This window comes from Salvelinus namaycush, chromosome 1 (genome assembly GCF_016432855.1).
Source record: "Salvelinus namaycush isolate Seneca chromosome 1, SaNama_1.0, whole genome shotgun sequence".
NCBI lineage: Eukaryota > Metazoa > Chordata > Actinopteri > Salmoniformes > Salmonidae > Salvelinus > Salvelinus namaycush.
Window position 1 is genome coordinate 75,468,865 of NC_052307.1, and position 26,321 is coordinate 75,495,185.

The 26,321-nt window shown below is 42.5% G+C and overlaps 2 protein-coding genes across 3 annotated transcripts in view; one reads left to right on the forward strand and one right to left on the reverse strand.

Moving 5' to 3' along the window:
• Positions 1-6,055: 6,055 nt before the first annotated feature.
• Positions 6,056-8,294, reverse strand: senp8 (SUMO peptidase family member, NEDD8 specific). 2 transcript variants are annotated; one of them, XM_039005105.1, is made up of 2 exons: positions 8,173-8,294; positions 6,056-7,689 (listed from the first exon to the last, which is right to left on the reverse strand). In XM_039005105.1, exon 2 carries the CDS (start codon positions 7,643-7,645, stop codon positions 7,007-7,009), a length of 639 nt encoding a protein of 212 aa, XP_038861033.1. In that variant the 5' UTR covers positions 7,646-7,689; positions 8,173-8,294; the 3' UTR covers positions 6,056-7,006. The 2 variants fall into 2 exon arrangements, with proteins under 2 accessions (XP_038861033.1, XP_038861042.1); XM_039005114.1 differs by having other exon boundaries at positions 8,178-8,277.
• Positions 8,295-8,480: 186 nt separating this feature from the next.
• LOC120052979 (unconventional myosin-IXAb-like) overlaps positions 8,481-26,321 on the forward strand; it is a 38,340-nt gene continuing 20,499 nt past the window's right edge. Inside the window, exon 1 of the mRNA XM_039000233.1 lies at positions 8,481-8,761. The gene's annotated coding sequence lies outside the window, so the exon portion shown is untranslated. The remainder of the gene's footprint in view (positions 8,762-26,321) is intronic.

Below are 26,321 nucleotides of genomic sequence, written 5' to 3' on the forward strand. Positions count from 1 at the left end.
ATAATCTCCACCCGGCACAGCCAGAAGAGGACTGGCCACCCCTCTTAGCCTGGTTCCTCTCTAGGTTTCTTCCTAGGTTTTGGCCTTTCTAGGGAGTTTTTCCTAGCCACCATGCTTCTACACCTGCATTGCTTGCTGTTTGGGGTTTTAGGCTGGGTTTCTGTACAGCACTTCGAGATATTAGCTGATGTACGAAGGGCTATATAAAGTAAACTTGATTGATTGATTGATTGTGTTGATAATGAATAAATGAACATATACCGATCCTTGATACAGATGCATTCAAATAGAACCAATAACCATTCATTTAGCTCTCACCCATGATGAAGTGTAACCTGTAAACATTTCAGTATTTCACCCTGTTTCCTGTGATGTTGAAAGTAGGCCATATTGTGAGCCGTGAAATGTCATGACCTTGAGGTGGTGAGTGTCCAGGGGAGACTTCCATGGCTGACAGATGAAGAGGTTGTCCTCGGGTTTGAGTCCCTCCAGATTTCTCTCTGGCAGTCTGGACCCCCTGATGTGGAAGGGAAATGGGAGCTCTATCTCGTTCTTCACGGCTGGATTAACGTTTCCTCTATTAATCCTCTCTCTCTCTCTCTCTCTCTCTCTCTCTCTCTCTCTCTCTCTCTCTCTCTCTCTCTCATATTGACATTTGAATTAAACTTGCACAATTCACAGAAACACCTCAATATCATTCCCTAGCATCCTTTCCTCTCTCTAACATTAAACTTAGAATGATAAAAATCCCTGGAACGTCGTGTCCTCTTCCCTCCGACTACAACAACCAGTTGTCCCTTCCTAAACCTGCCTCTATACTACTGAGAGCAGAACCAGACCATTACCTGGAGAAGGAGGAACATCCAATCTTCCAAAATGTGCTAATGCTATGTTCTCCCTGATGCTAACGGCGTGAGTGTTTACAGGGAAAGAGCATTTAAGGTGGGTGTTCATTCTCCAGAACACACTAGTATAACACTGGTGTTACAGTGGAAAAGCAGCATGTGTCTCCATAGCTGTCTAGAATGACACAGACAGCTTGTTGATGTCTAGACTGTGACTCTGTGTCAAACAGCCAGCTGGTGTGTGTATGTTCTCTCTGAAACAGTATGATATGACCAACAGTCCCATACTATGACACACCACCACTGTGCTAACGGAGAGACAGTGTCCTCCAACAGGTTAAATATAGAGATGAAGGGTCTAGTTGCTGTGTAGCTTGCTCAGTCTCCCCTTGCAAAATGGTATAATGTCAATATGTATGTTGAGGATAAAGAGCATAAACATCTAAATGGATTATTATAAACTAATTTGAAATGTAAAAACCTTGTCTTGCTTGAACCGTAGATGTTGGACCAAATTCAGAAATAACAGAACACACCTGGCCACTTTCCTTTTCTGAATGTTTTCACGCACAGGAAAGGATGGCGCTTGTTCTCAATTAAAGTCACACATTTTGTTGAAAATGTGTCTAAAATGGTTGTAGTTGGTTTCAGATGAGTGTGTGTGAGTGCATGCATACCTACGTGTGTGTGTGCGTGCAGTTAACTCTGTTTGGAGTCCATCCTGAAAGAACAGATAATGTGAAACACCTGAGATGCTACAGGGAATCTCAGCTCCTAGGAAGAACTCCCCAACAGGCCATGATAACAGACAGCGCTGATCAACAGACCAGATCAATTAACCCTGTAAATGGAACAGCGTGTGTGTGGGGGGTTTAACATCTCATATGAGTGTTTGTTGTGTGGAAAAAGCCTTAGCCGTAGCAGAGAGGCAGGCTTGGTACCGTCTGGTGAGCGTTTTCATGATGAGAGGGTGTTGACGAGCTCCCTGCAGGGCAGATTCAACCCTGGCTCATAAGCATTCCACCCACAGCCAGGTCTACGGAACTGTATCACTTGGAATGGGAAAACATCTGCCCGTGTGTTTTATCTTGGCATTCTCCACAGCCAACATGTACTCAATGCCATGATGCTGGCACCATGTCTCTAAACAACTGTCCTGTTTTCTTTCAGATGGGTACTTTCACTGTTTTAGGAGAATGAATGTGTGGTTAAAATCCCACATTCATGCACAGGTCAAATCTGCTCTCCTTTATTGTGTGTTACTCTGCAGCGCTGAGAGAGGAGAGAGAGAGAGGGGAGAGAGATTTCTCTAATAGAGTTTGCCTGCCAAGGCGGCGAGTGGTCCCAGTCTTGTGTGGTTTATGGGGACAGTTGTAAACCTTAATGGGATTGTCTGTCCGGGCAGCTAGGCACTCCTGGTGAAATATGACCGTCGGGTGTGAACGGGCACATGACGCCAGAGGCACGAGACAGTCTCCATGGTGGCACTGCGCCAAGCGGCGTAACTCTCAGAGCAACGGGGCCCTCAGCCAAAGATGCCATGGCAGTACCCGTCTCTCTCGCCCATTCTCAAGTGCATGTCACAACAGACAGTGGTCTAAACAGTACGGCTGCCTCTCAAATGACACCCTATTTCCTATACAGTACACCCTATTCCCTATACAGTACACCCTAGTCCCTATTCGTCTCTGGTTACAGGTACAGTATAGTGCACTAGAGGGAATAGATTTTTGTCAAAAGCAGCTCACTATATAGGGAATATGGTGTCATTTAGTATGCGGTCCTGGTACGTGCATTGATTATAGAGAACCAATAAGGATAATCAACAACATGCAGTAAGTGGAATCTACCAGAGTGAAAAGAGCTCTACATTATGATGTCAGCATTGAAAAGCCCTTTTGGAGCTGCTGAGTGCTGGCTTTGTCCTATAAACTGGGTGGTTCGAGCCCTGAATGCTGATTGGCTGACAGCCGTGGTACATCCGACCGTATACCACGGGTATGACAAAACATACCATTTTACTGCTCTAATTATGTTGGTAACCAGTTTATAAAAGCAATACGGCACCTCTGGGGTTTGTGGTATATGGCCAATATACCACGGCTAAGGGCTGTGTCCAGGCACTCCATGTTGCGTCGTGCTTTACCACACCCCCTGAGGTTTTATTGCTTAACTATACAATGCCTTCATAGTCTTCATACCCTTTGATTTATTTCACATTTTGTTGTATTACAGCCTGAATTCAAAATTGATTAAATAGATTTTTTTCTCACCCATCTACACACAATACCCCATAATGACAGTGAAAACATGTTTTTAGAAATGTTAGCAAAAAAAATTGTCAATAAATGTTAGAATCACCTTCGGCAGCGAACTGTCTTTCTAGGTAAGACTCTAAGAGCTTTGCACACCTGGATTGTAAAATATTTGCACATTATTATTTTTTAAATTCTTCAAGCTCTGTCAAATTTGTTGTTGATCATTACTAGACAATCCTGACTGGTTCCCGAGTGGTGCAGCGGTCTAAGGCCCTGCATCTCAGTGCAAGAGGCGTCTCTGCAGTCCCTGGTTTGAATCCAGGCTGCATCACATCCAGCCGTGATTGGGAATTCCATAGGGCGGCGACCTATTGGGCCGGGTAGGCCGTCATTGTAAATAGGAATTTGTTCTTAACTGACTTGCCTTCTTAAATAAAAATTAAATAAATAAAAAAGACAGCCATTTTCAAGTCTTGCCACAGATTTTCAAGCCGATTTAAGTCAAAACTGTAACTAGGCCACCCAGGTACTGTACATTCTATATCGTCTTGGTAAGCAACTCCAGTGTATATTTGGCCGTGTGTTTTAGGTTATTGTCCTGCTGGAAGGTGAATTTGTTTCCCATTGTCTGTTGGAAAGCAGACTGAACCAGGTTTTCCTCTAGGATTTTGCCTGTGCTTAGCTTTATTCCGTTTATTTTTTATCCCCCCAAAAATCCCTAGTCCTTGGCGATGACAAGCATACCCATAACATGATTCAGCCACAACCATGCTTTAAAATATGAAGAGTGGCATTGTGTTGGATTTGCCCCAAACATAACGCTTTGTATTCAAGAAATAAAGTACATTTTTTTTGCAGTTTTACTTTAGCGCCTTATTGCAAACAGGACGCAGATTTTTTATTCTGTACAGGCTGCCTTCTTTTCACTCTGTCATTTAGGTTAGTATTGTGGAGTAACTACAATCTTGTTGATCCATCCTCAGTTTTCTCCTATCCCAGCCAATAAACTCTGTAACTGTTTTAAGGTCACCATTGGCCTCATGGTGAAATCCCTGAGCGGTTTGCTTCCTCTCCGGAAACTGAGTTAGGAAGGATGCCTGTATCTTTGTATTGACTCTCTGTATTGATACACCATCCAAAGTGTAATAAATAACTTCTCCATGCTCAAAGGAATATTCAAAGTTCTGTTTTTTTACCCATCTACCCATAGGTGCCCTTCTTTGCGAGTCATTGGAAAACCTCCCTTGTCTTTGTGGTTGAATCTGTGTTTGAAATTCACTGCTCGAATGAGGGACCTTACAGATATTTGTATGTTTGGGGTCCAGAGATGAGGTAGTCATTAAAAAATCATGTTAAGCACTATTATTGCACACAGAGTGAGTCCATGCAACTTATGTGACTTGTTAAGCAAATGTTTATTCCTGAATTGATTTAGGCTTGCCATAACAAAGGGGGTTGACTACTTATTGAAATGTCAGCTTTTCATGTTGTATTTATTTGTAACAATTGTGTAAAACATTATTTCACTTTGACATTATGGAGTATTGTGTGTAGGCCAGGTGACACATCTCAAGGAGTGTGAATACTTTCTGAAAGCACTGTATATGGTACTGCATAACGGCATAACTGTGACGACCCTGATCTAGAGCCTTCATAGGTTGACTGGAGTATTACGACGTATTATGACGTGTGAGGCGTCTGTGGAATGTCATGTGCACTCCACCACAAGCCTGCAGTGGATCGTCTCTGGGCTATCTGCATCATGGCCGTCTCCGCTGACAAGCTAAGCCTGTCTAAAAGTCTAAAACTGATACCACCTATAAATATGGATGGTTCAGATTCTACCGCCATTTGTGGAAAAGAATAGCCCGTTCTTATTCTGACTGTTTCTCATAGCCTTGGATTTTAAAATACAATCTGTGTTGACTGAGTGAAGGCTTTCAGATGAGATGGAGGTCAGGAATGATCACTATAGGCACCCATTCTGAACGCTGTAGACTAATTCTATAATTCTGTTTGTGTATTGTATCCCCAGATGGATATAGTCTGAGGAGTTGTGTAATAATACTGTTTGTGATGACTGTCTGCAAGCCTCTGCTGGCCCTTTGGAAGGGAAATCTAGATCTTCCCAGAAACAACCCCCTACTTCAACCTAAGCACCTGTGTAGATCAGAGGGCAAGTTGAAGCATGCGTGTTTATGTTTATATCTATCCAATTCATTCAGACCGACATGAAGTGTGGAGAGGGTAAGGGGACAGGCCTATTTCCAGTCAGAACGCCAAATGTCAGGCAACAGTCCTTTAATTACACTATAATTACACTACACTTCAAACAGTCCTTTAAATTACACTACAATTACACTATACTACAGTCATTTTAATTACACTACTATTACACTACAGTCTTTTTAATTACACTACACTAAAAACAGTCATTTTAATTACACTACTATTACACTACACTAAAAACAGTCATTTTAATTACACTACTATTACACTACACTAGAAACAGTCATTTTAATTACACTACTATTACACTACACTACAAACAGTCATTTTAATTACACTACTATTACACTACACTAGAAACAGTCATTTTAATTACACTACTATTGCCTGACATTTGTCCTTCTGACTGGAAATCGTTTCAATCGGAAATGACCTTTAAATATCTAGCACACAATCTGTAACGCTTCAGCGATACAGACTGAATAGAGCCGTAAACGGGACTAATGAAGGAATGTAATTACCGGGACCTTGTGATTGATTCCAAGATTGAATGGTTTTCTATTCTTCAGATGTTCATCATTGCCTCAGCCAGTAATGAATAAATAATTGATATGTCATTACTACATTAGTACTATATTCATTATTCACACACTCTTGTTGATTTTGAATCATGTATTTGACTGCATGTGACGGACACAAAGTGGAACCAAATTGGGCTGCTTATTGATTTCAGATTCATTCCTTTATTATCATCCAAAATACTGTAACAATTTCAACATGAAATTCATTTCTCTCATATGCATATAATCTCATATATAAGATATGGCACTTTCATGTTCCTTGCTTGGTTTAATGGAAGTGCATCATGGAGATACTGTGTAAATGTTAATGGTCTACTAAGATAAGAACTAGGTTTTATTTGCAGGTTTAGTAAACGGAGAGGATCATGGAACTGGTGTCACCATACAACCAGCATTTGGCCATGATCAACAGGTATAATTGCATCCAAACATTTCTTCCTTGTGAGGTTATTGTATATTTAACATTCTAAGATATATTCTTCATATCAATTCTAATTCATTTACAGCAAACCTGAGCAAAAATCATTGTCAACAATTTAAACATTTTCTTACAAGATCAAATGAAATACAGAGAAGAGAAAACGTGTCGTTCTTTTCAAGATGTCCATTTCTCCTGTGTTTATTTTTATTTTTTATACCTGACCTAGTGTTGTTTACGTGCTTTTTGTAAGATCCTATTCTGGACTTTCTATTTCCTACCTCTGATATTGAACTCTGTTGAGGAAACATTTAGCTGGATGGTTTACGCCTGTTGTATTCTGTCATGCGACAAATAAACTTTGATTTGTAACCCGCTCCTTGTGATGAATATGATAAATAGATAATAAATTAAACGTATTGTATAGGCATGCAGGTGCAGTGATTACATGTGTTGTCCTGGCTTTATAAGGGGTAAATACGACAGCAATTGTTGTATAAAGCCTGAAATATTGGAACACGGCTTCAATCTTTTACTATCAAAGGCAATATCTTTGTGATTATGAATGTAGATCCAGTGCATTCCTTCATTGACCTTAAAACTCCTGGAGGCTCTCCTGTTCTGAGTACATTGAGGACACGCTTAGTGCTGAGGAGGAGAACATAGCTCCCCAGGTCAATCTCTGTCCAGTCTCTGGATCAGTCTGCACCACTCTAGCCTCTTCTGAGTGATGTAGGTCGGGGTGATGGTCTGGACAGGGAGGCGAGGCGAGCCCTCCACTCTGGCCCTCTCACACAAGGCCTCTGCGTTACAGATCACATACATGCCGCAGTCATAGCTGTTTTGCTGCAAAGGACAGGGCTCCTCCACAAAGGGCACTTTCCTCCCCGACCCCAGGAAGGGCTCCAGCTTTGTGGCAATGCGCCGGGCGTGAAGTGAGTTGCCACCACTCTGCGAGTCGTAGTGGGCAAAATGGCCACCGTCGCGCAAGAACAGCAGCAGGCTCCAGTGAGAGCCGCCGGCAGTCTGGATGGAGTTGTCGTTGACAGCCAGGAAGACCCAGCGCCGGGAAGCTAGCCCCAGCGGCTCCAGAAACAGGGCTAGTTCCTCCGGGCAGGCAGCACACTTGATGAACTGGGTGACCTCGGGGCTGATGAAGATGGCCGCTTCATCAAGGCCTTTGAAGAGCTCAGCGGCAAAGTACTCGAAGGCAAAGCCGATGACCTGGTCGTTGAGCCAGTGAGGGCCCTCCAGTAAGGCCACATCAGAGCGCCGCAGGAGGCTGTCCTGGTAGCTCAACACAACAGGATCCATTCTCTCCAAGGCAGGGTGGGGGCGAACAGGTAGACAGTGTCAGTCTGTAAAACATGGAGGAACCGGTTTTGGGAAGATTAAGTGAAAGATGAAGCAACACTACTATACACAATCACAAACTGTCATCTTGTCAGATTTTTCAGGAATGAGCGCTAGCATTAGTTGAGTGTATGAGCCACAAAAATGTGTTTTTCTACTAGTTAGATATAGCCTAGGTGCTGAAAGTACTTTCCAGATAGCTAACCTTAGCTATTTTGGCAGGCTGATTAGCTATGAATAAATAAAACTTATACTGGATATAATCTTCAATCTCACAATTAGCACTATAGCTATAAAGCCTATCTAACAACACACTAAGTTAGCTAGTTATAGCTAAAACATGTTTTATTTTGGTCAAATTTGGCAGGGTTGCTGGCGCTGCATTGCGTTTTGCTATGCTAGCTAACCCAATCCAATGGGTTTGGCATGCGCAGTGGGTTTTACGATGTACGAAATTAATAAACAAACAAACATTTTATTTCACATACCTTACCAGACACATTCACTAAAAAGTTCCATCAAAAATGCAACCTTCCTTCCTCGTTGCAGTAAGAAACGTAAACGAGTACAAACTGCTCCACTACTGTAAACATTTTGCGACAGTACTGCGGGGCAAGTGGGCTTTCCCGAGACATTTGGGACCCGCTATGTCCATGCGGGTGATTCGCTGAATGAGTCGGTACATCCAATCCCCTCGAACCTCTCTGGGAAACCCAGCCTCCCTGATTATTTCACCCCGCCTATCAAGTAGCGTGAGCGCGCACTGTTTAGCAAGGGGGAAAAGGCAGCAGAGGTTTCATCGAACGTCACCGGGGATAGGAAGGGCTGCTTTTAATACATTTTAAGAAGAGGAGAAAATAGGACAAATATGCGTCACTGTTCGGGACTGATCTGAATTTTGAGTATTCTTTTCGGGGGAAGTTATTTGGAGAGAAGAACGAAGACGCAGTTGTTTAAGGAAACCCAGGGAATTAAAAATCAGATTTGAGAGTTGCATTTGTGTGCTAATTCCCCTGTCCCAAACGAGAAGGCTTCCGCGCACAACAGATTTGGATTAACGTTCATTGATGTAGTAAGGTAAGAAGTGTTGATACTGTCCCAAACGGGGCTTTTCATGTGTGTGTAAATATATATATATGTACCAATCACTGGGGTACCAATAGGCAAGGTTTTGCTATTGACGATATGATTTTTGGAATTCCATTCATCGCGCGATGAACTACCCTTCCCACTGAGCCACAGGGAGTTTATTGCGTGTAGTTACCATTATTGAAACGCTGTGTTAATTTATTGACTGGATTTATAGCTTGACCACTTTGTGATTGTGCGTGTATTAAAGAAACCACATCTTTGCATACAAAATTAGTTATTTTTTACTTTGTCAGTAGTGGGACACCCATTATTACAAAAGTCTTATTGCTTTCGAGTAGTAAGTTATTGTCATGAGCTGTTCGTTAATTCGATAACTGATGTTGTAGTTTATGTCAAGGGAACCGAAAGTTTATAACCTACGCACTATAGTTTTTAAACAATTATTTCAAGTCAAATCAAGACAGTATCTGTCAACGTCCATGCAGATGCATTGTATCCCATCAAATGTATCAAGCAAAATATGAAGGTTACAATGTCCCGCCAACTTCAAGTGATCTCAGACCACCCTCTTTTGACACAAAGTAATCGAACAATAATTGAGAGCACTAGCAATAGCAGAGGTGTGTTGTCTATCTCTGTCTGGGGCGGGGAAATGTTTGCATGTATTATTTAGTGGAGGTCAGCCAGAATAGCTTATAATGCAGTGGATGCAGTACAGACTGCAAAGCAGTGGAATTGTAGAGGAGGTCTAATGGGGTGAATAAGCTGCTGAATCATGGGGCCTGCCCAGAGCAGCACTCCTTAGCCCATAACATTAGTTCCATAGCTTTATCCACTACTTATCCCTCAAGCTGACCTATCCTCATACTGAGTTGATTGAGAATGTTTATATGATCTTTGGAAAATATTTTTGTTTGTAATGCCAGTATAGAGGCTATAGCCTGTATTCTATATGTCTTCTGTAGTTTGGATATTGTTTAGCCTGTAGATTATTTTTTTATTAATAAGCTTCTCTGGAGTCTGATATGGGTATGATGGGAAACGATTACTCAATGGTGAGCAACAACAAGACATTTTGAAATTACTAAAATATAACGAATGTTTAGTAACTCACTTTTATTTCTTAATGTTGTTGCATTGTCGAGCCTGCAAGTAACCACTTCGTTGGACTGTGTAAACCATGTGTATCCCGTACATATGTCTAATAAAACTCCCAGGTACTACAACTATATTCTCCGTAAAGTTTGTTACTTTGGGCCATCCTCTGCACAGGTGATCAGAGTGGGTCTGGAGGAATGCATTGGGACTGAGAAGACACAGCTGCCTGCTGGGGTAGCACCAGAGAGGCCTGCCATGGGCATGACATTAGAGTCCAGCAACTTGTCCCACTGACATGACTCCCGGCAGGCATCTCCTCTCTCTGACATTTCTGAATGGCAGACCTCTTGGCTGTATCACGTCATGGGGTAATAGAACACTTCAGCTCTAGTTAACTCTATGGTTAACATCCAATGAATAGTCATGATATGATGTTCTGGGGAGTGTCCATGGTTGGAGCGTGTTTACCTGAAACGTGTAATAGCCTGGGTCAGGACTAGGCTGCAGGATATTTCTGATCACAACTGGATACATTGTGACGTTTGGGTTCATCTTGTTGAACTGAAGGCCTACAGGATAATATGGAAAGCAAACCATCAAACAGAGACGAAGGCTTGAGAAAAACCACGTTGTGCTGATATGAACCTAGAGAGGTTCAAACGTGGGAGGGATTGTCAGCGCAGCAGAGTAGCTACAGCAGCTGTTGTAGCCAGATATCTAACACCTGATGCAGTAGAAGCAGTGCAGATGCAGTAGAAGCAGTGCAGAAGCAGTGCAGAAGCAGTGCAGATGCAGTGCAGAAGCAGTGCAGATGCAGTGCAGAAGCAGTGCAGCTGCAGTAGAAGCAGTGCAGAAGCAGTGCCTGATGCAGTGTAGAAGCAGTGCAGATGCAGTAGAAGCAGTGCAGATGCTGTAGAAGCAGTGCAGATGCAGTGCAGATGCAGTAGAAGCAGTGCAGATGCAGGGTCTGAAGGGAACTATGTCACTCTATCTGCAGTTTGGAAATGCTCAATCATGAAGTATTCATCTGGGAATAAAAATGTTATGTAGCTTTATTAGGCTATATCACTATCTATGACAGTGGAATATTACTGACTGGGGCTATGGAAATTGTTCATGTATGTTCCTAGGTGGGGTATGCTGTGGTATACTTTAGAAACCGATTATCTTTGAGGTGGATCAGTGAAATCAATGGGAATGGCCATTTGGCTGCACATTATTTAGTCATTGTACGCTACTCTGTAGATGCTCCAAAGTCTGAGCTGTGGGCTGCTGCTTTGACAAATGGAAACAAGCTTTACAGTAGTAGCAGAGCTCTTCCAAAGTTTTGATGGCTAGCCTCCATGATGGAAAAGACCATTGCAGAAATATACAACTATTGCATCACCCTAAAGCTATCACTCCCTAACCACAGAGACTGTAGCCAACATGTTGACTGTGTCAGTTCTATCCTGATTGTTTTGTTCACTGGTGGACCGAGACGACAAACCGCTCCTCTGTGACCATGCTGTGCTTTTCCCATATAGGCCTACACAATGCCTTTGAGGATTCTAAAACCCAACATGACCTCAAATGAGTGACCTCATTGCCACATGCTTCTGTGGGGTTAGGTGGGGTGGGGTGGTAGGTCACGTGCTGAGTCACTTGGTCAGCCGCACATGAAAAGTGTTGTGCGGCCGCATGGCCGGATTGTATGGCGTAAGTGATGGGCACGCACATGAAGTGAAGTCATTAAAGTGGAACATGCCTGTTGCCCATGAACAAAGCTCCCCATTCTCTGTGGCCATTACAGAAGGAGGCTACGGGACCTCAAAGGCTTGGCTTCCCCCATGGCTTTGTATTTCCCCTCGTTAACTTCTCATGGTGCTCAGACTGGTCAGAATGAGAGTTTCTAGTTTTAATGTCACATGCACAAGTACAGTGAAATGCCTTTCTTGCTAACTCAAAACCTAACAATGCAATGATCAGTAACAATGTATTACTAGAAAAACCCTCCACAAGAATAATAAATATAAAATACACAAGTAAGTAAGTAAGCATACTAAATAAAGGACATTTTTAATAAGTCAGTTCCAGTACCATATTTACATGTGCATCGATACTGGAGTGATGGAGGTAGATATGTACAGGGGTAAGGTGACAGGGATACTGGAGTGATGGAGGTAGATATGTACAGGGGTAAGGAGACTAGGCAACAGAATATAAGATAAACAGAGTAGCAGCAGCTTGTATGTGAGCGGGTGTGTAGAGTCAGTATAAATGTATGTGCATATTATGTGTGAGTGACCAAATGATGGAGTGACAGGGCCCTGTGAGTGTGTAGGGCCCTGTGAGTGTGCATAGAGACAGTGCAAAGATTGAATTAAAAGGTCAATTAAAGGTTAACTCAGTCTGTGTAGCTATTTTGTTAGCTATTTATCAGTCATATTGCTTGGGGATAGAAGCTGTTCAAGAGCCTGTTGGTGTCAGACTTGAAGCACCGGTACCTCTTGCCGTGCGGCAGCAGAGAAAATAGTCTATGGCTTGGGTGGTTGGAGTCTTTGACGATTTTCCAGACCTTCTTTTAACACCGCCAGCTGTAGAGGTCCTGGGTGCCAGGGAGCTCGTCCCCAGTGATATACTGTTCTGTCCGCACAACCCTCTGTAGCGCCATGTGATCGAGGGTGGTGCTATTGCCATACCAAGCAGTGATGAAGCCTGAGGATTTTAGGGCCCATGCAAAACTTTTTCAACCTCCTGAGGGGGAAGAGGCACTGTTGCGCCTTCTTCACAACTGTGCGTGTGTGTGTTTTCGACTATTTTAAGTATTTAGTGATTTGGACACCGAGGAACTTGAAGCGGTCTACCTGCTGCCCCTGCTGTTTCCTGTAGTCCACGATCAGCTCCTTGGTCTTGCTGGTGTTGAGGGAGAGGTTGTTGCTCCGGCACCACACTGCCAGCTCACTGACCTCCCTGTAGCCTGACTCATCGTCGCCGGTGATCAGGCCTACCACCACCGTGTCGTCAGCGAACTTGAAAATGATGTTGGAGTTGTGCGTGGCCACACAGTTGTGGGTGAACAGGGAGTACAGGAGGGGACTAAGCACACGCCCCTGTGTTAAGGGTCAGCGTGGCTGAGGTGATGTTGCCTACCCTCACCACCCGGGGTCGTACCATCAGGAAGTACAGGATCCAGTTGCAGAGGGAGGTGTTCATACCCAAAGTCCTAAGCTTGGTGACAAGCTTGGAGGAGACAATGGTGTTGAACGCTGAGCTGTAGTCAATGAACATCATTCTCACATAGGTATTCCTCTTATCAAGAGTGATCAAAAACAAGGAATTGTTTTTCTTTTCCTAACATTACGGCGGTATTTTCTGTTTTCACCAGATTGAGTCGGCCTAAATGCAGATCAGGCCAACTATTTGGCTACTAGCCTACTTGGTCACTAGCCTACTTGTTACTTGGTCACTAGCCTACTTGTTACTTGGTCACTAGCCTACTTGTTACTTGGTCACTAGCCTACTTGTTACTAGCTTGGTCACTAGCCTACTTGTTACTAGCTTGGTCACTAGCCTACTCATTATTTGGTTATTAGTGTCCCTTTAAAAGTATGGAGTTCGCTCATACAGTAGTTCTCTAAAAAGGAGTGTCTGTTGTGGAAAGAGGACAGGGTCAAATCTTTGTTTAATTCCTCTCTATTGAGAAACCCCTGTTGAGATTTAGTTAATATGCTAGAACAATCACAGGAAACTCGAAGGGCATGTAGCGAAAGTTGCTTCTGGAAGAAAGCCCTTGAGGTAATTTTACATACTGCTTCATCACTCTTAGCAAATGAGGTCTAGGGTATTTCATAATTTAAGCACTAGATTTTATTTAGCTTAAATGGTTACGTCAACTAAATGATTAGACCAAGATGGAATTACCGTTTACCCTCACTTCTTGGACATACCAGAGCCTTAGACATGCAGTTTTAGAAACTGTTCTTTGTCCTGTAAGCCTTACATGGCAATGCAGGAATTTTGATAGCGCACACTGCACAGGGCTGCAGGCCAGAAGGTTGTGGGTTCACAGACCACCATGGACAAGAGTAGGAGTGGAGAGATCTCCTTTATAGTAAAAGCATTGCATGAATCTATCATCATATTTACATACCCAAGAAAATATAGCCTTTTATAAACATTTCATTAAATTCTACATCATTTTAAACATTAGCAGAATATTTTAATACCACACAAATTACAAAAATTATAGGATGAGAATGGACACCGAAGGGCCTCCTGAGTGGCGTAGTGGTCTAAGCCACTTCATCGCACTAGAGATACTGGTTCGAGTCCAGGCTCTGTCACAGCCGGCCACGACCGGGAGACCGATGAGACGGCGCACAATTGGCCTAGCGTCCTCCGGGTTAGGGGAGGGTTTGGCCGGCAGGGATGTTCTTGTCCCAACGCGCACTAGCGACAGGTGTACGGTGTTTCCTCCGACACATTGGTGCGGCTGGCTTCCGGGTTAAGCGGGCATTGTGTCAAGAAGCAGTGCAGCTTGGCTGGGTTGTTTCCTTCGCCTCTCCCGAGTCTATGGGAGTTGCAGTGATGGGACAAGACTGTAACTACCCAATTAGATACCACGAAATTGTGGCGAAAAAGGGGTAAAATAATAACAAATAAAATGGACTCCGAGATATCATATATTGCCAAATCAGTGTGTCTTGTTTGCAATGGAAAATTAAACTTCTGGCTATTCTTCTTCCGTGGCTTATCCCAATGAGAGAAGGTCAAGTGTTTCGCTAAATGTTGTCTGAGCTTAAACATCTTCTATTGTACAGAGTGAATAGCTTAATAAAATGATAGTGAAATAATTAGATTACTTCCCAAGCAAAGTGTATTTTTTGTCTCCTCTGCTATAGAAGGTTGCAGCTCAGCCTCTGAATGTCAAATAAATGAAACCATGATATCCCCATATGTGTCGGAGTCACGTCTTTCCCGGGCTTCTACACCTGCATTGCTTTCTGTTTGGGGTTTTAGGCTGGGTTTCTGTACAGCACTTTGTGACATCAGCTGATGTAAGAAGGGCTTTATAAATAAATACATTTGATTGATTGATATTTTACATCTTGTTTCTAGCATAAAGCATCGCGGACCAAAGCGCTGTTATAGATCACTTTATATAATCAGATCCGTTTGATTTTCTTTCAAATCTTAAGCTATGGTTCCCATTTTCACTCCATTATGGAACTTTAAGGGTTTATGATATAGTCCCTCTAGTAATTTAAATCATTGGTTGCGTAACAATATTTTTTGGAATGTTTGTTTTAGGACTGATGCCCAACTGAGCATTCTGCTCAATACATCCTTATTGGGACGAACTTTGCAAGCTAATGTCATTGCCATCTGTCTAAAGTAAATTTGACAACGTGATGTTGATGGCAAAGTTGTTTCCTACTATTTTATGAAATAAGCCCAAATCCTAAAAACATTATACCGACCTATAGAGTTTACAATTGCATTGATGAACATCCCCCTCTGCGCTCCCTTAATATATCATTTCTTTATCTACCCATTGTTTTAGAATGCATGGTGTTTGTTAGTTCCCCCATTGAACTCCCTGACCTCCCCTCTGTGTAAGATAACGCTATGTTGTTTAATATACTTCATCAGACACGCGGTCTGCTAAAGCAAAAGCAATTAGCGCCGTTAGCGTCGTCAGTGTTCACCTCAGACAAAGTGCCTGTCTTGTCCTCCTTTGACTGACTGATCTGCCAAACTGTTATGGTTTCTTCCCATGTGTTGTCCGAGGGCCTGTGATTCACACCCTAGAGCAAGACTTCTCAAGTACTATTTGAGAAGGTCCGGTAACACACATTTCCTAGGTGGCAAAGGTCCCGAATTCATATCTATCACAATAGATATACATTTGAAGGTTATTTAGAACTATCTCAAAATTGTCTTGTTAGTTTATCCTGGCTGTAGGAGTAAAAGCTAGGCCTATTTTATGCTAACTTTCCAGTCAGACCTTGTGTGGTGTTCCATGGTGTTTTTCACCTCTGATTGCTTTGTTCACTCGCTGCGCGGCCATTTAGCACGGAAAATGCTTCCCCTGGTCATGTCACACAACTCCAGGCGAGCAGTGGAAGTTACAGGCACAGAGGCTAACATTCGCTCCAAGTGTTTCCGGAGGGGGGCCAATGTAAATCTGGGAAAATGGACTCTAAATAGGAGCACTGGACTGCTGTGACCCTCTTATTCAAGACAGCACGGTATTGTTCAGAGAGAAAAAAACACCTGAGCTGTCACTATTTTGGACGATAAGTCCCTTTTGAAGACGTATTAGATCCCTTCCTGAAACAAGTTCCTGGCTAATTGGTCAAGATGCTAGTTGAATTAATCAATGTGAAACTGGCTGAGCTTTGATTCAGTATAATAGTGACTTATGGACAGATTTTTTACACTAAATCTACACTTTGCTTTGGGGGGGGGAAACGTATTTGGGTAACATTACAAAGGTAATGTTTGATGTGGCCTCTGTAATACCTAGGACTGCCACAAGAATTGTGAGGCTCAAAAGTTCTCACAAGTTTCTTTCCATACGTTCATCTCAAACAAAGCATGGATCAATGTGGCCACTGTTTCAGATTTCTTCTGCCTCCCTCCATCCACTGCTGCTGCGACTGCACCATTCGTCTCATATTTCAAAGAGCGTCGTCTGGCTGCAGACTGACAGCGATCAGTCAGGCCCGTCGTCATGTTGAAGAGTCTGAGAGAGCCCTCTGAACACTGACCTATAGTTAGAGGTCATGTTGTTGATAATGCGCTAAGCAGATGTGCTTAACATTCAGCCCTGCAGTTTATGTCATAGCCTGCCCATTGTACTGTATATGATGAATATTGCATTACTGCCATCATGGCTGCCAATGCATAAGCTATACCGTTTTGTTATACATGGGAAACCTAATAGTCATCCCAAAACATGCTTTTAGGTTGTGCTTTCAAATCTCTGATAACCTTTGCTGGTATTAGAGGCGTTGATGGTTGCAACAGTGCAGCTAACAAAGCAAATGAATTGTTGGTTTGAATGATAAAAAGCATGTTCTGCTTTGCTCATGTTCAGGTCATAGAAAATGCATCATAAAGTCATTAGAGTGGATCCACTACCGAGCACATATTACACTTGGCATTATTCCATCGCTAATGTACCCAAGCTAGCTTGTCAAAGCCAGTCAGGCCAAGTGGATTTCCTTAGGCTAGTATAGAAATGCCTTTTGAAAGGGAATAACAAGCCTGGAAGGATTGGTTTGGTGTCTGGAACCTCATACAGCATGTTAGCTAGCTACCTAACGTCACGTTAGTTGGCTTCTAATACATCGAACTTGCCAGTATATTAACTATATGCTATCTAACTAACTACCCAACAATTATTGACATGATTATTCACGTCATTCTTAGCTTAGCTAAGTGGTATAGTCTTTGTGGGGTGGCAGGTAGCCTAGTGGTTAGAGCGTTGGACTAGTAACCAAAAGGTTGCAAGATCGAATCCACGAGCTGACAAGATAAAAATCTGTCGTTCTGCCCCTGAACAAGGCAGTTAACCCACTGTTCTTAAGCCGTCATTGAAAATAAGAATTTGTTCTTAACTGACTGACTTGAATTAAATATAGGTAAAATAAAATGTATTCACTCTGGCTATCTACTCTGATTTCAGAGCACTCTCGTCTGAGTGTGCCAGAGCGCAGAATAACTTATGAATTTACAAACGCTCAACACCCGCTGTGTGTGTGTATATATATTTATACCTAGTGTCAGTAAACCTCTGGGGGGGGGGAAAAAATCGTAATTAAATAGTTGCCAGCAGCACAGTTAGTCACCAAAGCTCTGGATAACATGAAAACAACCTAACCAGCTCTGTCAGGGTGAGTAAAATGGTCAGAGGGAGGTGTTCTCTCATTTGTGTCTGGAAGTAGCTAGCAAGTTAGCCAGTTAGCTTGGGTGCTTGACTGCCGCTCTGATCAACCCTACTCTTCCGCCAGTGTCCAGTGTGTGCTCTGTATGATCCAAGAGCAAAACGCTCTGAATTGACAAACTGACAATACTTTGAATTGACAAACGCCCAGAGCGCACGCTGGCACTCCAGATTGAATTTACGAACACACCCAAAGTCAAATGATTTCATATGTATATAATGTATTCTATTCTACTGTATTTTAGTCAATGCCACTCTGACATTGTGCTTCCTAATATTTATATTTCTTAATTCCATTATTTTATTTTAGTGTGAATTGTTCGATACTACTGCACTGTTGGAGCTAGGAACACAAGCATTTTGCTACACCCGCAATAACATCTGCTAAATATGTGTATGTGACCAATACAATTTGATTTGATGCCTAGCTAGTAATTTGTTATGCTAACAGGCTAGCAAGAAGTTGCATAGCAACAGCATCAACTTCCTGTAGACAGATGAAGCGCTAGTATGCTCAACTGAAAAGATACCGTTCGTTTACAGACAGTATACTAAAAGGGAACTAATAGTATGCAGTATATATTCATTAAGTATGTAGTATACAGTATGTTAGTATGGGTATTCAAACACAGCTATGGATTCTGTTATGGAGTGTGTATACTATAGGACTGCCAACGACTCCAGTTGATTGAATTGAACCGGATACTTTTATGATGGAACTCGGGATTACCTTGCACAGCATGACATCATATGGCTGGGTTGTATCTTTGAGGTTTCAGTCTAAACTTTTTTTTATTATACTAAAAGTTGTACGCCCTCCAGTATGGATTAGGGGTGTGAAAGTAAGAAAAGTCCTTAACGCGAAAAACGGTTATTTAGTTTTTTTTTCTCCCCACTAAATTAAAATAACCCTGCTGCTGGCTGGCTTGCTCTTTCTCTTCGTTAATGATGCGAGTGTTCAGTCTTCGCTCTATTGCTTGTAGAATATCCTTAACCTATTCATTGATGATAGGCCCTGCTTTACTGAAGTTGCAAAACATTGCAAGCCAAGAAATTGCGAAATACAGCATTCCATTGCAAGATACAGCTTTTGATTGCTGATAGATAGGCCTCTAGTGCCTTCTGACTCCTGTCTGCCTGGTGGCCAACGTGCCTGGATGTGTCTAGAAGGGATACATCTTTTGTCAAATTTGTTTGTATTTTTTGCATTTCAGCTACCCCCCCTATCCTTTATCAAATTATCCTAACCTGCTACGTTAATTTTCCTAACCTGCTGCATAAGTTTTCCTAAACCTACGAAAAGTACATTTTGACCAAAGTGTATGCCTTCTAGAGAAAACCGACCTGCCTGTAAAGTGCTCCTCTCCTCTCTCTGTCCCTCGCTAGCTCTATATGAAAGATGCGAGTGTTCTTGGAAGTGTTGGAAACTAAATCAGTCTACTCCGTTACAAAAATACTGAATCTTACGAGTCGATTCCTAGCATAAGATGTCTTCTTTCTACTAAATGTCTTGATTTAAATCACAGTATTTAACAAACAGGCAGGCTGCGCGCAGGTAGTTTGAGATGATTTGATTGACAGTTCTGGTTGCCTAGTGATGAACGTTAGTCACGCTTCAGAAGCTGCATTCCTTTACAGACAAGTAAAATACCTGTTCAGTGGCGCTTCGAAACTATATCCAGAGGTTTCGTGACCGCATTTAAAAAGCCTTAGTGTACCTTTACAGACAGACAAACAAACATGCCGTAGCTGGGTGCATTCAAGGGGTATATGACAGTGGTACAGAACTTCATTGCCTGGCTCTAGCGGTCATATAATGTGACCATTATTCTGCATTGTGAATTGACGTCGAATTTTATGATTTTTCTTATCGTTTTTAATGGAAAACTGATTTTTTTTTTTTTAAATGCTGTTTTTAAACGTTTACTTTAAATGTGTGTAGCCTTTCTTTTTTACGATAAGAAAAATCATACAATTCCACGTCAATTCACAATGCAGAATAATGGTCGTATTATATGACCGCAAGAGCCAGGCAATGAAGTTCTCCACCACAGTCATATACCCCTTGAATGCACCGAGTTACGGGCATGTTTGTTTGTCTGTAAAGGTACACTAAGTCTTTTTTAAACGTTAAGCAAAATTGTCCTTTTATAATTTGTCCATAGTATGGGATACAGTTATGAATCAAGACATCACACGTGACAACTGCAGTGTGGTTATGTAATTAATGCCTCACAAAGGAATCATCCTGCAGATAATTCGATCAACATCAACACAGTTCATTGACTGTGATGGTTAGTTTGATTCAGATCTTCATACCCTGCAGGTCTAAAGACTGTTTGTGTTCAGTCGGTTGCATGACCGCATCATTCCAAAGACTGACGGAGGCATCGAGCAGGAAACAGACCATTTATCAGTTCAGATCTGTTGACACTGAATATTCAAGTCAGGTTGTATTTCTGCCACTGTAATGGGAGCAGAAGTCCTCAGCAGACAGCTGTGAACTTGCATTGTTCATATCTTGCATTACTCATCTCATGTGTATATGTATTCTATACTATTCTACTGTATCTTAGTCCGTTCCGCTCTGACATAGCTCGTCCGTATTTATATAGTCTTAATTCATTCCTCCTTAGATTTGTGTGTATTGTGTATATGTTGTGTAATTTGTTATATGTTACTGGATTTTCGCAGCTTGAAGCACAAGCATTTCGCTACACCCGCTGATCACGTGTATGTGACCAATAACATTTTATTTGAATTTGTGTGCGCTTGCGTGTTAGTGAGAACGGTTACATGCACACAATGCGATTTAAAAAAAATATATATATATTTTTTTTTTGTTGATAATCTGATTTAATATAATAGTTTGATTAAAACATTTACAGTGGCTTGCTAAAGTATTCACCCCCCTTGGAATTTTTCCTATTTTGTTGCCTTACAACCTGGAATTAAAATAGATTTTTTGGGGGTTTGTATCATTTGATTCATACAATATGCCTACCACTTTGAAGATGCAAAATATTTTTTCTTGTCTTACAAGAAAGACAACTTGAGCGTGCATAACTATTCACCCCCCCCCAAAGTCAATACTTTGTAGAGCCACCTTTTGCAGCAATTACAGCTGCAAGTCTCTTGGGGTATGTCTCTATAAGCTTGGCACATCTAGTCACTGGGATTTTTGCTCATTCTTCAGGGCAAAACTGCTCTAGCTCCTTCAAGTTGGATGGGTACCGCTGGCGTACAGCAATCTTTAAGTCATACCACAGATTCTCAATTGGATTGAGGTCTGGGCTTTGACGAGGCCATTCCAATACATTTAAATGTTTCCCCTTAAACCACTCAAGTGTTGCTTTAGCAGTAGGCTTAGGGTCATTGTCCTGCTGGAAGGTGAACCTCCGTCCCAGTCTCAAATCTCTTGAAGACTGAAACGGGTTTTCTTCAAGAATTTCCCTGTATTTAGCACCATCCATCATTCCTTCAATTCTGAGCAGTTTCCCAGTCCCTGCCAATGAAAAACATACCCACAGCATGATGCTGCCAACACCATACTTCACTGTGGGGATGTTGTTCTCAGGGTTATGAGGTGTTGGGTTTGCGCCAGACATAGCATTTTCCTTGATGGCCAAAAAGCTCAGTTTTAGTCTCATCTAACCAGAGTACCTTCTTCCATATGTTTGGGGAGTCTCCCATATGCCTTTTGGCGAACACCAAATGTGTTTGCTTATTTTTTTCTTTAAGCAATGGCTTTTTTTCTGGCCACTCTTCTGTAAAGCCCAGCTCTGTGGAGTGTACAGCTTAAAGTGGTCCTATGGACAGATACTCCAATCTCCACTGTGGAGCTTTGCAGCTCCTCCAGGGTTATCTTTGTTCTCTTTGTTGCCTCTGATTAATGCCCTCCTTGCCTGGTCTGTGAGTTTTGGTGGGCGGCCCTCTCTTGGCAGGTTTGTTGTGGTGCCATATTTTTTCCATTTTTTAATAATGGATTTAATGGTGCTCAAAGTTTCTGATATTTTTTTATAACCCAACCCTGATCTGTACTTCTCCACAACTTTGTCCCTGACATGTTTGGAGAGCTCCTTGGTCTTCATGGTGCCGCTTGCTTGGTGGTGCCCCTTGCTTAGTGGTGTTGCAGACACTTAGACTTACACTTCTGAAGGTAATTGGTTGTACCAGATCTTAATTAGGGGCTTCATAGCAAAGGGGGTGAATACATATGCACGCACCACTTTTCCACTTTTAATTTTTTTTTTAATTAAGTAATTTTTTTCCCTTCACCAATTTGGATTATTTTGTATGTCCATTTACATGAAATCCAAATAAAAATAAAATTTTAAATTACAGGTTGTAATGGAACAAAATAGGAAAAATGCCAAGGGGGGTGAATACTTTTGCAAGGCACTGTACATGCTTTGTAAGAAGAACGATTTCCCTAATAATAATAATAATCCTGTTTCCATGGAGCCATCTGAAATCAGGCTACCTGATGGCACTCTGATAAATGCAAAAAATCACCAATCAAAATAAATGTTCTACCAAAGCTACTGTTATTTTTGGGAAGCATATTTGATTATGAGTTCGGACATATAATGTTTGTATGTGAACTATTTCTAAGAGGCATACATTCAGTTGTTCCAAACTCACTTCACTAGCACTATAGAGGGTGCTTCACTCGCACTCGGCTGGTGCTTGCACATGCGCAGATCAAATACACCTTTGGAACGCCGATTTAAGGTGTTTACATGTCCTAATAATTAGAACTATTTCTCAGAAAACCAGGTGTTTTTAATCGCAGAGTAAGGTGTTTACATGACTATTGCATAATCTGTCTACTGCCATAATCAGTTAAATATCAAATTATTACTGTGCATATAAACGTACTCGGTGTGAGCGTGTGTATTTACCAGCCACTGTGTCTGGAGGAGTCCACCGGCTGGTGCCCAGCTCCTCCTCCTCTTGTCCTTGAAGCTGCCTTGCCCCAGGCCAGGACCTGCTGAGCTGAACCAGGCCTTGGCCTAATGGATACCATTCTTATAGGGAAATGGAGTGTGTGTAATCCAGGTCACTGATACCTCCTACAGTAACCTCCCTGTGTCTTCTTCTTCACCCTCCTCTCCACTCCCTCTCTGCTGCTTTTTCTCCCTCTGACCAACCCCAGCTGCTTGCTTTCAGCACCGGCGGAGTGGATGCTCTGACATCGCCCCACTCACTCCTCTAGAGTCGAGTGGTTCCCGACTTTCCCAGTAGAGGCTGTTGGCATCAGGATTGGGGTCAATTCCATTTCAATTCAAGAAGTACACTGAAGTTCTCTTTAGAGTACATTTTCCTCATGGAAGAGAATTGGAATAGGTTTTACTTTCTGAATTGAAATGGAATTGACCCAGACCCTGCTTGGCATCATACAGTCATTTGCCATGCAGCTCACCACCAGACAGATTTGTGCTTGAGGTGATACCTTTCTAGTGGTTAGACTTGGCAAACTTCTAAAGAGGTGTACAAGCCAGCTACACATGAGCTCACGGGTGTTCTTTATTCAGTTGCTGTGGGCTTCCTGCCACACACACACTGAACTTCTTCCCAGTATGAATTGATCAGTGGCTTTACCAGGATTTTTTTTTAAATAAATCTGTGTGATGACTATATATTCCATGCCAGCTAGTTCCCCCATGTCTTTATTTTTTATAAAATGTGTTGCCAAAGAAATCCACAACTGTCTGGAGATTAGAGAATGGCCAATTTTGACAGCTTTCTCTTTCCTGAGAAAGGAACATCCTACTCCTCCCCTATACTAATGTTAAAGTAAGTTAATACCCCAGTGTAGCAGATTCATGCTGTTAATGATTAAGTTCCATTTGTAACACAGATGTTGTTCTTGCCAAGTCTTCATCCAGATGATACTGATATCTCTGACACCATGGCTGCGTTTACACAGACAGCCCAATTCTGCATTTTTTTCACTAATTGGTCTTTTGACCAATCAGATCAGCTCTGAAAAATATCTGATGTGAAAAGATCTGATGTGATTGGTCAAAAAATCAGAATTGGACTGCCTGTGTAAACGCAGCCTATTAGGATCAGGCTACCTCATACTTATTTGGTTGTATGGTATGATTGGCATCCTTTAATGGTTTACTGTTGGAATGCCCTCTATCATCACCTCTTACTGTGTCTAGTTCTGAATGATTTCACATGGACACTATATCACTATATAACTAACTATAGAACTCTCACCTTTCAGCTGTGACAGAGACACAATCAGAGGGGGAGATGGACAGAGAGGGGAGATAGAAGGGGGGGGGAAACGGAGTGAGAGACTGAGTTGGAGACGGATGGTGTGGGAGAGAGCGACTGGACGACAGTGAGAACCAGCCAGAGAGGTTTGGAAAGGGCAAGAGTTCTGGTATGTGTTGTATTCTTCTGGATTAGGGTTAGAGAGAGTGGAGGTTTGGCGAGAGAGGTTTGGAAAGGGCCAGATCTCTGTGTGTTATTCTCCCAGGTTCCTGACAGGTGTCTGTAGCCCTATCTACGTCCTACGCCGGTGCTCTGTCTGCAGCCAGTCAGAGGAGCGTGGGAATGGTGAGAGTCCTCCAGAAAAAGCTCACATGCTGTCTGACCCACGGACCTGTTTGGCAGTCTGTCCATCCGTACTGTTTTCTAGGTAGTGTCTGTTGACAGGAAGCTCTGGCAGTCTCCTCACAGTTGGCTGTCTGCTGTGAGAATCCCTCTCCGGTTGGGATGTCCTGTTTGATCATGTTCCTGTCTGTTGTCGGTCAGAGGCAGACATCGGTGTTTTATTTCCTCTTTTGTCATAGTATTTTGTGTAATCTTCTCTTTTCTGACTTAAAGGGCAGGGAATTTAAGAGCCCCTGTTGGCTACGATTTTGTAGCTAGATGTTAAACGTTGACATACGGCATCAATTTGACCCCCAAAGAGTTAAAGTTCCTCAAACTGGGAACATTGTAGCATCAAACAGGACACTTAAAAGTTCATAATGAGGTTCATGCTTTGCTATCAGTAGAAAGTGGAAAGGGAGCCGTAACAATGTCACGGTGTTGTTGTTGTGGAGAAGCCCCCTGAACCATGCTTCCTGCTTCGCCCATGCCGGGGTCATTGTCCTGGGAGTGGATGAAGGAAGTAGGCCTCGCCATTGCAACCACGCAGGGGTGGTCCTGTTTACTCTCCCTGTCTCCAGCGCTCTTTTCCATGCAAACCCCTTCAGTGGTATTAATAGCAGTTCCTTTCAGGAACCTGCCTTTGAGTTCACTGGCATGACACAGTCTGTTGGATTGTTTGGCCCAGAGTGACTAGTATTTTCTGAAAGGCCCATGAACCATCCCCTTACTGTATGTAGAGAGGGGACAGCATAGCCCATTGAAGGCTGGCCATGTTGATAGAAATGGAAGTCCTGCGACCTACCTCAAGAGTTACAAAGATCTGCTCATTAGAGAACGCTATTATGGTGGCCATCTTTGATTTAGGTTAAGCTGCCTTATTCTTCAAAGTTGGAGTCTTTGTTGACCAGTGGACTACTAGGTGACATTGACATTTAACTGCTGAAATGAAATGGTGTCCTTTCATTATAAAGTCAACATTAAGAAATCAATGAACATGGCTATACACATGGCTACGGGAATCCGTTTGTCCTGGCTTGTCACTGGCCAGGCCCGGATGTCTTTCTTCAAGAGTTGCAAGTTTTACAAGGCTATAAAAAAGCAATTTAGGCTTGACTCTGTGGTGGGATTGCTCTCCCATTTCTTTCCACCTTTACATTTAACGATAGGCCGTTTATTTATATACATATTTTATTGTAATCTCATAATTCTGTTTTCTTCTTTGAATGTGGCATTAGAGCAATTCTGAACAGGATCAGCACAGTCTAGCATCCGATCATTCCTAGTACATCTTCCCCCTTTGTCTAGCGAGCGAGCGCTCCTTGTTCTGTGACCACACACTGTGCTAACTGGACTGGCCATGCTGGTGCTATTATTAGTACAATCTCGGCTCTTATTTTAGCAGTGACACATGGCACTGTCACCCTGACCCACCAAACAAGATCCTCCGGGCCTCCTCAGCGAGACAACTTCATATTTGTGTATGAGTGCAAATCCACAATTGTGCCACCACCACACACCTGTCAGCGTTTAGTGTAAGGCAAGCATGTTCCTATTATAGCAGGCATGTGGAGGGAGTTAGCATGGCAGTTGTATTTCATTTAGAATACCCGTTATTATCTCTGTGCTGTGTTGTGCACACAGGCCCAGGGAGCCTTTGGCTGTAATTACAGTGAGAACGGTGAAGTTTGGAAGGGATGTGTCAGTTGGGTTATCCACATGCTAGCATGCTACCCTGCTAGGTTAACAGGTTAGCGTTATTGCACTTTGTGTTAGCCCAAACATTGTGATTGAATTACTAAGGTATTTGTGATATCTTATCTATGAAGTTGTAAACAGGGCACCAATATTTATTGAGGAAGGAACTTCAAGTAGGCAGAGGTGAAGGTGTGACATACAGGC

Excerpts from the sequence above, each read along its gene's own strand:
- senp8 (XM_039005105.1), bottom strand. The coding sequence starts at position 7,645 with ATGGATCCTGTTGTGTTGAGCTACCAGGACAGCCTCCTGCGGCGCTCT.